Raw genomic sequence first — 12,141 nt, 5'->3', positions numbered from 1 at the left:
TATAAATAAATAACTCTGTCTCGGATTCTTTCAGACGAGAGGAAAAACAGCTTCTGACGAGGTGTGACAGAACAGAGGGGTGAGAGGAAGTTTCCTTTTCAGTCTCTCTCCTTCTGGAAATGAGCTGAGGCAGGGGATGGGTGTGGGGGGGTGGGGGGGGGCAGCTGTGGAACAGACAGATGTCTGTCTCTGGAAACGAGGACAGTAACATTTCTCCTCGTGTAAAAAAATGTTTAAAAAGAGAATCGTACTGTACATATTCCTTGAACTGTTGCAGGTTGGTTCTTCGTCAGATCGACTACATCCCCAAATGACACCATATTCCCTATGTAGTGCACTTCTTTTAACCACTACTGCCATTGGTCTTGACCAAAAGTAGTGCACTACATAGAGGATAGGTTGCAATTTGGGACGCACGAGTGAATTTGCATCGGCAGAAAGAGTGTGTCGCTGCTCTGCTTCCCCATTCCCATAAGCAAACGTTAAGCCGAGGAAGAAACGTGGTTCATATCAGAGGCACTCCACAGCTTGCTGGAGCAGCAATATCTGCCCCCTTTAATACCCTCAATAGCGCAGATCCTACTTGAAATGCAGAAGAATTACAGTAAGGTAGCGTCCCAAAAATGTCACCTTCTTGCCTACATAGAGCCCTATGGGCTTGTCAATAGGCTCTGGTCAGAGATTAATGCACTATATTAGGGACTAGAGTGCTGGTTGGGATAAAGCCTTAAAAATTCTGTAGGACACACCTCTGGGACAAAGAGAAGGAGCTCAGTTTGGCACGTCTTTATTCAACTGGTATTTAAATAACACTTCCAGTCGTACTACAGAGAGCGAGAGAGGCAACCATCACATTACAATCAAAGTAAATGTGGTGAAAATCACCACGTTCTCAAGTAGACAAACTATAATAGTCTAGGACTCTATTCAGTGTTTCATTTTATATCGAATAAAACATTGAGTAAAGGAGATCAAGAATCTCCAGCAGGATTTTTTGTGTGTGTGTGTGTGTGTGTGTGTGTGTGTGTGTGTGTGTGTGTACGCAGGACACAGGGGGCACCAGAGACTGGTGTTAATAGTGATGAATGGTTCAGAGGGACATCAGACGGAAGCCGACAGACAACCAGCTGAGTCCAGACCTGTTTCCCAAACAGAACCCCATTCTCCCTTTGTAGTGCACATAGGAATCTGGTCAAACATAATGAAGGAAATAGGGAATAGGGTGTCGTTTGGGACACTGGTCTGAGCACTGCCATCTCCTCCCTCCCATCCCCCTTTTCTGTTCAGTGGTAATGACCACTTCAGGTGTCTGGATGGATCTGGCAGAAGACTGCAAACAGGATGTTGACTGCAGAGGTGGCTTTGTTCCGCAGCAAACTGACAGTCTGGCTTGGGTTCCCATACACACAAATCAAATTTTATTGATCTCGTACAGATATTTGCAGATGTTATCGCAGGTGTAGCAAGATGATAGTTTTTTTTTTTGTTATGTTCCAACAGTGCTGTAATACCTAGCAATAAAAAACACACACACACGTAATCCAGACAAATCTGTGTCAGAGACAGGAATATCATATATACATATATATCATATATACTATTATATATATAACATATATATAGATAGGAGGGTCTAACTGGGCCAATCTAAACTTCTTCAGCCTCCTGAGATTGAAGAGGCTGTGTTGTGCCTTCTTCACCATGCTGTCTGTGTGAAGGGATCACTTCTGGTCATCAGTGATGCCGCAAAACTTGACCCTCTCCACCGCGGTGCCGTCTATGTGGATGGGGGCGCGCTTTCGCTGCCGTCTCCTGTCGTCCACGATCAGCTCCTTTGGGTGGACCATTTCAGATTGTCAGTGATGTGTACGCCGAGGAACTTGAAGCTTTGCACCTTCTCCACTGCGGTTCCGTTGATGTGGATAGGGGCGTGCTCCCTCTGCTGTTTCCTGAAGTCTACGATCAGCTCCTATGATTTGTTGATGTTGAGGGAGAGGTTATTTTCCTGGCACCACTCTGCCAGGGGCTCTCACCTCCTCTCTGTAGGCCGTCTCATATTTGTTGGTAATCCTAAGCCTAATACTGTTGTGTCGTCAGCAAACTTGATTGAAACAGTGTATGTTACAGACCCTGATCTTTCTCTGGAAGGAGATCCTCGCCCTGAGCTCGTCTACTCATTAGTCCAGGGACTGAACGTTAGTGAGTAATATACTCTGAAGCGGTGGATGGTAGGCATGCCTCTTGACATTGACTAGGGCCCTAATCCTTCTACCGCTTCTCCAGTATTTTGGGATAAATAGAGCAGGAAGATCAAACAAAAGGATCCAGGTCGAATTTCGATCTAATATCCAGAAGTTATTTCTGGATGTAGTAATAATACAAGAAATGTTCTCAGCAAATAACGTATTTCAAATAATAATAATTCTGCAAAGTTGTCTAGGAGCAGGGAAACCGTGTCTGTCGGCGCCATCTTGCCACACACACACACACACACACACACACAGGGCTAGGTCTGAAGAGGCCCTTGAACAGCGCTGGCTCGTGTTAGGGACAGACAGACAGTAGCACAGCAGGTCACCAGGCAGGGTCAAGGACCACTGCTGCTCTGATGGAGGAGCATAATGACAGAGAATGACCTCTCCTCTCCTTCCCTTCCCCATCTCCTCTCATTCCCTCCCCTTTCCCCTCTCCTCTCCATCCCTCCCCTTTCCCCTCTCCTCTCCATCCCTCCCCTCTCCATCCCTCCCCTTTCCCCTCCTCTCCTCCCCTTTCCCCATCTCCTCTCCTCTCCTCCCCTTTCCTCTCCATCCCTCCCCTTTCCCCTCTCCTCTCCATCCCTCCCCTTTCCACCCTCCTCTCCTCTCCTCCCCTTTCCCCTCTCCATCCCTCCCCTTTCCCCTCTCCTCCCCTTTCCCCTCCTTCCCTCCCCTTTCCCCCCCTCCTTCCCTCCCCTCCTCTTCCCCTTTCCCCTCCCTCTCATTCCCTCCCCCTCTCCTCTCCTCCCCTTTCCCCTCTCCTCTCATTCCCTCCCCTTTCCCCTCTCCTCTCCTTCCCTCCCCTTTCCCCTATTCCTCTACTTCCCTCCCCTTTCCCCTCTCCTCTCCTTCCCTCCCCTTTCCCCACTCCTCTCCTTCACCCTCCCCTCCTTCCCTCCCCTTTCCCCTCTCCCTCCATCCCTCCCCTTTCCCTCCTCTCCTCTCCTCCCCTTCCCCTCTCCATCCCTCCCCTTCCCTCTCCTCTCCTTCCCTCCCCTTTCCCCTCTCCCTCTCCTTTCCCCCCTCCTTTCCCTCCCCCTCCTCCTCCCCTTTCCCCTCTCCTCTCATTCCCTTCCCTTTCCCCTCTCCTTCCTTCCCTCCCTTTCCCCTATTCCTCTACTTCCCTCCCCTTTCCCCTCCTTCCTCCCTTCCCTCCCCTTTCCCCCCCTCTCCTCCTCCTTCCTCCCCTTTCCCCTGTCCTCTCCTTCCCTCCCCTTTCCCCTCTCCTCTCATTCCCTCCCCTTTCCCCTCTCCTCTCCTTCCCTCCCCTTTCCCCTGTCCTCTCCTTCCCTCCCCTACGACCCTCGCTTCTCTCCCTCGTCATACACCCTTTCCCTTTCTCTACTCCCCTGACCCCTCTCCTCTCCACTCCACTCTCCCTCTGCTCTACGACCCTCGTATTCTCTCCCTCATCATACACCCTTTCCCCTACTCCCCTTTCCACTCTCCCTCTGCTCTACGACCCTCACTTCTCTCCCTCGTCATCCACCCTTTCCCTTTCTCTACTCCCCTTTCCCCTCTCCACTCTCCTTTCTCTACTCCCCTTTCCCCTCTCCACTCTCCTTTCTCTACTCCCCTTTCCCCCTTCTCCCTCTCCCCTTTCCACTCTCATTTCTCTACTCCCTCCCTCTCCCCTCCTCCACTCCCCTCCCCTCTTCTCTTCTCTACTCCCCTTTCCCCTCTTCACTCTCCTTTCTCTACTCCCCTTTCCCCTCTCCACTCTCCACTCTCCTTTCCCCACTCCACTCTCCACTCTCCTTTCTCTACTGCCCTTTCTTCTCTCCACTCTCCTTTCTCTGCTCCCCTTTCTCTACTCCCCTTTTCCCCTCTCCACTCTCCTTTCCCTCTCCACTCTCCTTTCTCTACTCCCCTTTCCCTCTCTACTCTCCTTTCCCCTCTCCACTCTCCTTTCCCCTCTCCACTCTCCTTTCCCCTCTCCACTCTCCTTTCTCTACTCCCCTTTCCCCTCTCCACTCTCCTTTCTCTACTCCCCTTTCCCCTCTCCACTCTCCTTTCTCTACTCCCCTTTCCACTCTCCACTCTCCTTTCTCTACTCCCCTTTCCACTCTCCACTCTCCTTTCCCCTCTCCACTCTCCTTTCTCCTTTCCTCTCTCCACTCTCCTTTCTCCACTCCCCTTTCCCCTCTCTACTCTCCTTTCCCCTCTCCACTCTCCTTTCCCTCTCCTCCTTTCTCTACTCCCCTTTCCCTCTCCACTCTCCTTTCTCTACTCCCCTTTCCCCTCTCCACTCTCCTTTCTCTACTCCCCTTTCCCCTCTCCACTCTCCTTTCTCTACTCCCCTTTCCCCTCTCCACTCCCCTTTCCTCATCTGTTGAGTTTCTAAACTTTAAACAAAGTCTAGTCTTGTTAGGAGTATACACACAAGTTTTTCAAGGCTTACATCTGTGCACTTTATAACAGTCTCTTGGATGGTAGAAGACAAATGAGGAGATGTTGCTCTGTTCAGGACTGACCATCCCCTTTACAGCCCCACACACTACTACACACTACTAGATGAAAGAGAAACCATGTTTTAGCAATTTTGTGTTTACCAGACCTGTAGCAGACAGCAAAACACCAGCTCAACGATTTGCTGTAGCTAAAGGCTGGAAGCAGGGGAAGGAAATGCATGTGTTCGGACAGGAAGCGTGCATCCCAAATGACATGCTATTCCCTATATAGTGTACTTCTTTTTGAACAGGGCCCATAGGGATAGAGTCTAGTGCACTATATATGGGATGGTCTGCCATTTGGGAGACAGACAAAATGTATTATAGCCATAGAAATATAATTTCTGGCCCAGGTCTAGATAGCTCTGTGATCTGTGGCCCAGGTCTAGATAGCTCTGTGATCTGTGGCCCAGGTCTAGATAGCTCTGTGATCTGTGGCCCAGGTCTAGATAGCTCTGTGATCTGTTGCCCAGGTCTAGATAGCTCTGTGATCTGTGGCCCAGGTCTAGATAGTGCTAAAATCTGTTGCCCAGGTCTAGATAGATGAGATCTGTGGCCCAGGTCTAGATAGCTCTGTGATCTGTTGCCCAGGTCTAGATAGCTCTGTGATCTGTGGCCCAGGTCTAGATAGTGCTAAAATCTGTTGCCCAGGTCTAGATAGCTCTGTGATCTGTTGCTCAGGTCTAGATAGCTCTGTGATCTGTTGCACAGGTCTAGATAGATGAGATCTGTTGCCCAGGTCTAGATAGCTCTGTGATCCGTGGCCCAGGTCTAGATAGCTCTGTGATCCGTGGCCCAGGTCTAGATAGCTCTGTGATCCGTGGCCCAGGTCTAGATAGCTCTGTGATCCGTGGCCCAGGTCTAGATAGCTCTGTGATCCGTGGCCCAGGTCTAGATAGCTCTGTGATCTGTGGCCCAGGTCTAGATAGCTCTGTGATCTGTGGCCCAGGTCTAGATAGCTCTGTGATCTGTGGCCCAGGTCTAGATAGCTCTGTGATCTGTGGCCCAGGTCTAGATAGCTCTGTGATCTGTGGCCCAGGTCTAGATAGCTCTGTGATCTGTTGCCCAGGTCTAGATAGCTCTGTGATCTGTTGCCCAGGTCTAGGTAGCTCTGTGATATGTTGCCCAGGTCTAGATAGCTCTGTGATCTGTGGCCCAGGTCTAGATAGCTGTGATCTGTGATCTAGATAGCTCTGTGCTGTGGCCCAGGTCTAGATAGCTCTGTGATCTGTTGCACAGGTCTAGATAGATGAGATCTGTTGCCCAGGTCTAGATAGCTCTGTGATCTGTTGCTCAGGTCTAGATAGCTCTGTGATCTGTTGCACAGGTCTAGATAGATGAGATCTGTTGCCCAGGTCTAGATAGCTCTGTGATCTGTGGCCCAGGTCTAGATAGCTCTGTATCTGTGGCCCAGGTCTAGATAGCTCTGTGATCTGTGGCCCAGGTCAGGTCTGATCTGTGGCCCAGGTCTAGCTCTGTGATATGTTGACCAGGTGATCTGTGATCTGTGGCCCAGGTCTAGATAGCTCTGTGATAGCTCTGTGATATGTTGCCCAGGTCTAGATAGCTCTGTGATCTGTTGCCCAGGTCTAGATAGCTCTGTGATCTGTTGCCAGGTCTAGGTCTGTGATATGTTGACCAGGTCTAGATAGCTCTGTGATATGTTGCCCAGGTCTAGGTAGATATGATCTGTTGCCCAGGTCTAGATAGCTCTGATCTGTTGCCCAGGTCTAGATAGCTCTGTGATCTGTTGCCCAGGTCTAGATAGCTCTGTGATCTGTGATATGTTGCCCAGGTCTAGATAGCTCTGTGATCTGTTGCCCAGGTCTAGATAGCTCTGTGATCTGTTGCCCAGGTCTAGATAGCTCTGTGATATGTTGCCCAGGTCTAGATAGCTCTGTGATATGTTGCCCAGGTCTAGATAGCTATGTGATCTGTTGCCCAGGTCTAGATAGCTCTGTGATCTGTGGCCCAGGTTGCCCAGGTCTAGATAGCTCTGTGATCTGTTGCCCAGGTCTAGATAGTGATCTGTGGCCCAGGTCTAGATAGCTCTGTGATATGTTGACCAGGTCTGATAGCTCTGTGATCTGTTGCCCAGGTCTAGATAGCTCTGTGATATGTTGCCCAGGTCTGATCTGTGATATGTTGCCCAGGTCAGATAGCTCTGTGATCTGTTGCCCAGGTCTAGATAGCTCTGTGATATGTTGCCCAGGTCTAGATAGCTCTGTGATCTGTTGCCCAGGTCTAGATAGCTCTGTGATCTGTTGCCCAGGTCTAGATAGCTCTGTGATCTGTTGACCAGGTCTAGATAGCTCTGTGATCTGTGGCCCAGGTCTAGATAGCTCTGTGATCTGTTGCCCAGGTCTAGATAGCTCTGTGATCTGTTGCCCAGGTCTAGATAGCTCTGTGATCTGTTGCCCAGGTCTAGATAGCTCTGTGATATGTTGCCCAGGTCTAGATAGCTCTGTGATCTGTGGCCCAGGTCTAGATCTGTTGCCCAGGTCTAGATAGCTCTGTGATCTGTTGCCCAGGTCTAGATAGCTCTGTGATATGTTGACCAGGTCTAGATAGCTCTGTGATCTGTGGCCCAGGTCTAGATAGCTCTGTGATCTGTTGCCCAGGTCTAGATAGCTCTGTGATATGTTGCCCAGGTCTAGATAGCTCTGTGATCTGTGGCCCAGGTCTAGATAGCTCTGTGATCTGTTGCCCAGGTCTAGATAGCTCTGTGATCTGTTGCCCAGGTCTAGATAGCTCTGTGATCTGTTGCCCAGGTCTAGATAGCTCTGTGATCTGTTGCCCAGGTCTAGATAGCTCTGTGATCTGTGGCCCAGGTCTAGATAGCTCTGTGATCTGTGGCCCAGGTCTAGATAGCTCTGTGATCTGTGGCCCAGGTCTAGATAGCTCTGTGATATGTTGCCCAGGTCTAGATAGCTCTGTGATCTGTTGCCCAGGTCTAGATAGCTCTGTGATCTGTTGCCCAGGTCTAGATAGCTCTGATCTTTTGCCCAGGTCTAGATAGCTCTGTGATATGTTGCCCAGGTCTAGATATCTGTGATCTGTTGCCCAGGTCTAGATAGCTCTGTGATCTGTTGCCCAGGTCTAGATAGCTCTGTGATATGTTGCCCAGGTCTAGATAGCTCTGTGATCTGTTGCCCAGGTCTAGATAGCTCTGTGATCTGTTGCCCAGGTCTAGATAGCTCTGTGATCTGTTGCCCAGGTCTAGATAGCTCTGTGATCTGTTGCCCAGGTCTAGATAGCTCTGTGATCTGTTGCCCAGGTCTAGATAGCTCTGTGATATGTTGCCCAGGTCTAGATAGCTCTGTGATCTGTTGCCCAGGTCTAGATAGCTCTGATCTGTTGCCCAGGTCTAGATAGCTCTGTGATCTGTGGCCCAGGTCTAGATAGCTCTGTGATCTGTGGCCCAGGTCTAGATAGCTCTGTGATCTGTTGCCCAGGTCTAGATAGCTCTGTGATCTGTTGCCCAGGTCTAGATAGCTCTGTGATCTGTTGCCCAGGTCTAGGTAGCTCTGATCTGTTGCCCAGGTATGTAATCTCTTACCCAAGTCTTTTATTCGAGGCAGGACATTGGTTGTGAAGTTGGTGTAGGAGGCGACTTTAGGGTCAGGTGAGGCGATGCCCACATGGGACTCGTAGATCCGTAAACTCTGGGGCTTCTTGGGGCGAGGGTGGATGTGCTGGAGGGGAGGAGAAGGAACGCAGGAATGAAGAACAGCTGAAACGTGAAAAACTGAAATATACAGAGGAAACTGGATTTGTTAACATGCTTCAAGCAAACGACAACGTATGGAGGTGTTCAGTTAAAAAGGGGCAATCTGCATTTTTAAACAATAACAAAGTTACCACCCCGCAACTGTTTTGGGAAAAAGCTGAGGGAGGGGCTAGAGAAATATGACCATTAAAATTCATTGAGCTAATGGATGCAAGGACAATTTATTGGTCACATACACATGGATAGCAGATGTTATTGGTCACTTACACATGGTTAGCAGATGTTATTGGTCACATACACATGGTTAGTAGATGTTATTGGTCACATACACATGGTTGGTTAGTCACATACACATGGTTAGTAGATGTTATTGGTCACATACACATGGTTAGCAGATGTTATTGGTCACATACACATGGTTAGCAGATGTTATTGGTCACATACACATGGTTAGTAGATGTTATTGTGAGTGTAGTGAAATGCTTATGCTTCTAGATCAAACAGTATCTAACAGGTAATATCTAACAAATTCCACAATAACACCTTATACACACAATCTAGTAAAGGAACGGGATGAGAATATATAAGTATAAAATATATGGATGAGCAGTGACATAGCGGCTAAGATGCACTAGACAGTAAAGAATAGATAGTGAAGGATACAGTATTCAGTATATACATATGAGATGAGCAGTGACATAGCGGCTAAGATGCACTAGACAGTAAAGAATAGATAGTGAAGGATACAGTATTCAGTATATACATATGAGATGAGTAATGTGAGAAATGTAAACATTATTAAAGTGACTAGTGTTCCATTTATTAAAGTGACTAGTGTTCCATTATTAAAGTGACTAGTGTTCCATTTATTAAAGTGACTAGTGTTCCATTTATTAAAGTGACTAGTGTTCCATTTATTAAAGTGACTAGTGTTCCATTTATTAAAGTGACTAGTGTTCCATTTATTAAAGTGACTAGTGTTCCATTTATTAAAGTGACTAGTGTTCCATTTATTAAAGTGACATTATTAAAGTGACTAGTGTTCCATTTATTAAAGTGACTAGTGTTCCATTTATTAAAGTGACTAGTGTTCCATTTATTAAAGTCACTAGTTTTCCATTTATTAAAGTGACTAGTGTTCCATTTATTAAAGTGGCCAATGATATCAAGTCTGTAGGTTGGCAGCTGTCTCTCTGTGTTAGTGGTGGCTGTTTAACAGTCTGATGGCCTTAGAAGCTGCTTTTCAATCTCTGTCCCAGCTTTGATGCACCTGTACTGACCTCGCCTTCTGGATAATAGCGGGGTGAACAGGCAGTGGCTCGGGTGGCTGTTGTCCTTGATGATCTTTTTTGTCCTTCCTGTGACATTGGGTGTTGTAGGTGTCCTGGAGGGCAGGTAGTTTGCCCCCGGTGATACGTTGTGCAGACCGCACCACCCTCTGGAGAGCCTTGCGGTTGAGGGCGGTGCAGTTGCCGTACCAGGTGGTGATACAGCCCGACAGGATGCTCTAAATTGTACACCTGTAAAAGTTAGTGAGGGTTTTTGGTGACAGGCCACATTTCTTCACTCTCCTGGAGGTGATGATTGAGATGGAGGCATGTATGGCACAGGAAGAGGGCTGAGAACGCACCCTTGTAGGGCTACAGTGTTGAGGATCAGCGTAGTGGAGATGTTTTCTACCTTCACCACCTGGGGGTGGCCCGTCAGGAAGTCCAGGACTCAGTTGCACCGGGGCGGGGTCATTAAGGGTCAAGCTTAATGAGGAGTTGAGGGTACTGTTGTTGTTGAATGCTGAGCTGTAGTCAAGGAACAGCATTCTTACGTAGGTATTCCTCTTGTCCAGATGGGATAGGGCAGTGTGCAGTATGATGTCGATTGCATCGTCTGTGGACCTATAGGGCCGGTAAGCAAATTGAAGTGGGTCTAGTGTGTCAGGTAGGGTGGAGGTGATATGATCCTCAACTAGTCTCTCAAAGCACCTCATGATGACAGAAATGAGTGCAACGGGGCGATAGTCATTTAGTTCAGTTACCTTTGCTTTCTTGGGAACAGGAACAATGGTGGCCATCTTGAAGCATGTGGGGACAGCAGACTGGGATAGGGTTTGATTGAATATGTCTGTAAACACACCAGCCAACTGGTCTGCGCATGCTCTGAGTATGCGGCTAGGATGGTATCTGGGCTGGCAGCCTTGTGTTTTACTCACGTTGGCCACGGAGAAGGAGAGCCCACAGTCTTTGGTAGCGGGCCGTGGCGGTGGCACTGTTTTGTCCACAAAGCGAGCAAAGAGGTTGTTTAATTTGTCTGGGAGCAAGACTTCGGTGCCCGCAACGGGGCTGGTTTTCTTTTTGTAATCCGTGATTGACTGTAGACTCTGCCATATACGTCTCGTGTCTGAGCCGTTGAATTGCGACTCCACTTTGTCTCTATACTGACACTTTGCTTGTTTGATTGCCTTACGGAGGGAATAACTACACTATTTGTATTCGGTAATGTTTCCAGTCTCCTTGCCATGATTAAATGCGGTGGTACATGCTTTCAGTTTTGCGCAAATGCTGCCGTCAATTCACGGTTTCTGGTTAGGGAAGGTTTTAATAGTCACAGTGGGTACATCTCCTATACACTTCTTTATAGACCCGCTCACCGAGTCAGCATATACGTCAATGTTATCCTCTTGAAACTCTGGGGGCGCAATTTCATTTTTGGATGAAAAACGTTCCCGTTTTAAACAAGATATTTTGTCACAAAAAGATGCTCGACTATGCATTTGGAAAGAAAACACTCTGAATTTTCCAGAACTGCAAAGATATTGTCTGTGGGTGCCCTAGAACGGGAGCTACAGGCAAAACCAAGATGAAACGGCAACCAGGAAATGAGCAGGATTTTTGAGGCTCTGTTTTCCATTGTCTCCTTATATGGCTGTGAATGCGAGAGGAATGAGCCTGCCCTTTCTGTCGTTTCCCCAAGATGTCTGCAGCATTGTGATGTATTTGTAGGCATATCATTGGAAGATTGACCATAAGAGACTACATTTTCTAGGTGTCCGCCCGGTGTCCTCCGTCGAAATTGGTGCGTCATTTTCAGCTGCTGGTATTTTTCCATGCGATTCTGAGGGGAAAGTAGGCTTCCACGAACTGCATATCAATGAAGAGATATGTGAAAAAACACCTTGAGGATTGATTCTAAACAACATTTGCCATGTTTCGGTCGATATTATGGAGTTAATTCGGAAAAAGTTTTGGTGACTGAATTTTCGGTTCGTTTCGGTAGCCAAATGTGATGTACAAAACGGAGCGATTTCTCCTACACAAAGATTCTTTCAGGAAAAACTAAACATTTGCTATGTAACTGAGAGTCTCCTCATTGAAAACATCCGAAGCTCTTCAAAGGTAAATGATTTTATTTATTTGGTTATCTGGTTTTTGTGAATATGTTGCGTGCTAAATGCTACGCAAAATGCTAAGCTAGCTTAGCATACTCTTACACAAATGATTGATTTGCTATGGTTCAAAAGCATATTTTGAAAATCTGAGATGACAGTGTTGTTAAGAAAAGGCTAAGCTTGAGAGCAGGCGCATTATTTTAATTTTATTTGCGATTTTCAGAAATCGTTAACGTTGCATTATGCTAATGAGCCTCTGAGGCTTTATTCACGATCCCGGATCCGGGATGGGGAGTATCAAGAGGTTTAATGTCTGAGGCTACT

General features: G+C 47.7%; 1 protein-coding gene across 1 annotated transcript in view; it reads right to left on the bottom strand.

Annotated features, from left to right (window-relative positions):
- LOC135553232 (1,4-alpha-glucan-branching enzyme-like) overlaps positions 1-12,141 on the bottom strand; it is a 124,238-nt gene that overhangs the window by 14,318 nt on the left and 97,779 nt on the right. Inside the window, exon 5 of the mRNA XM_064985406.1 lies at positions 8,265-8,400. Within this exon, the coding sequence (XP_064841478.1) occupies positions 8,265-8,400 (136 nt within the window). The remainder of the gene's footprint in view (positions 1-8,264; positions 8,401-12,141) is intronic.

The sequence above is a fragment of the Oncorhynchus masou genome, chromosome 13 (genome assembly GCF_036934945.1).
Source record: "Oncorhynchus masou masou isolate Uvic2021 chromosome 13, UVic_Omas_1.1, whole genome shotgun sequence".
Taxonomy (NCBI): Eukaryota; Metazoa; Chordata; class Actinopteri; order Salmoniformes; family Salmonidae; genus Oncorhynchus; species Oncorhynchus masou.
This window is presented reverse-complemented; position numbering and strand designations above follow the sequence as displayed.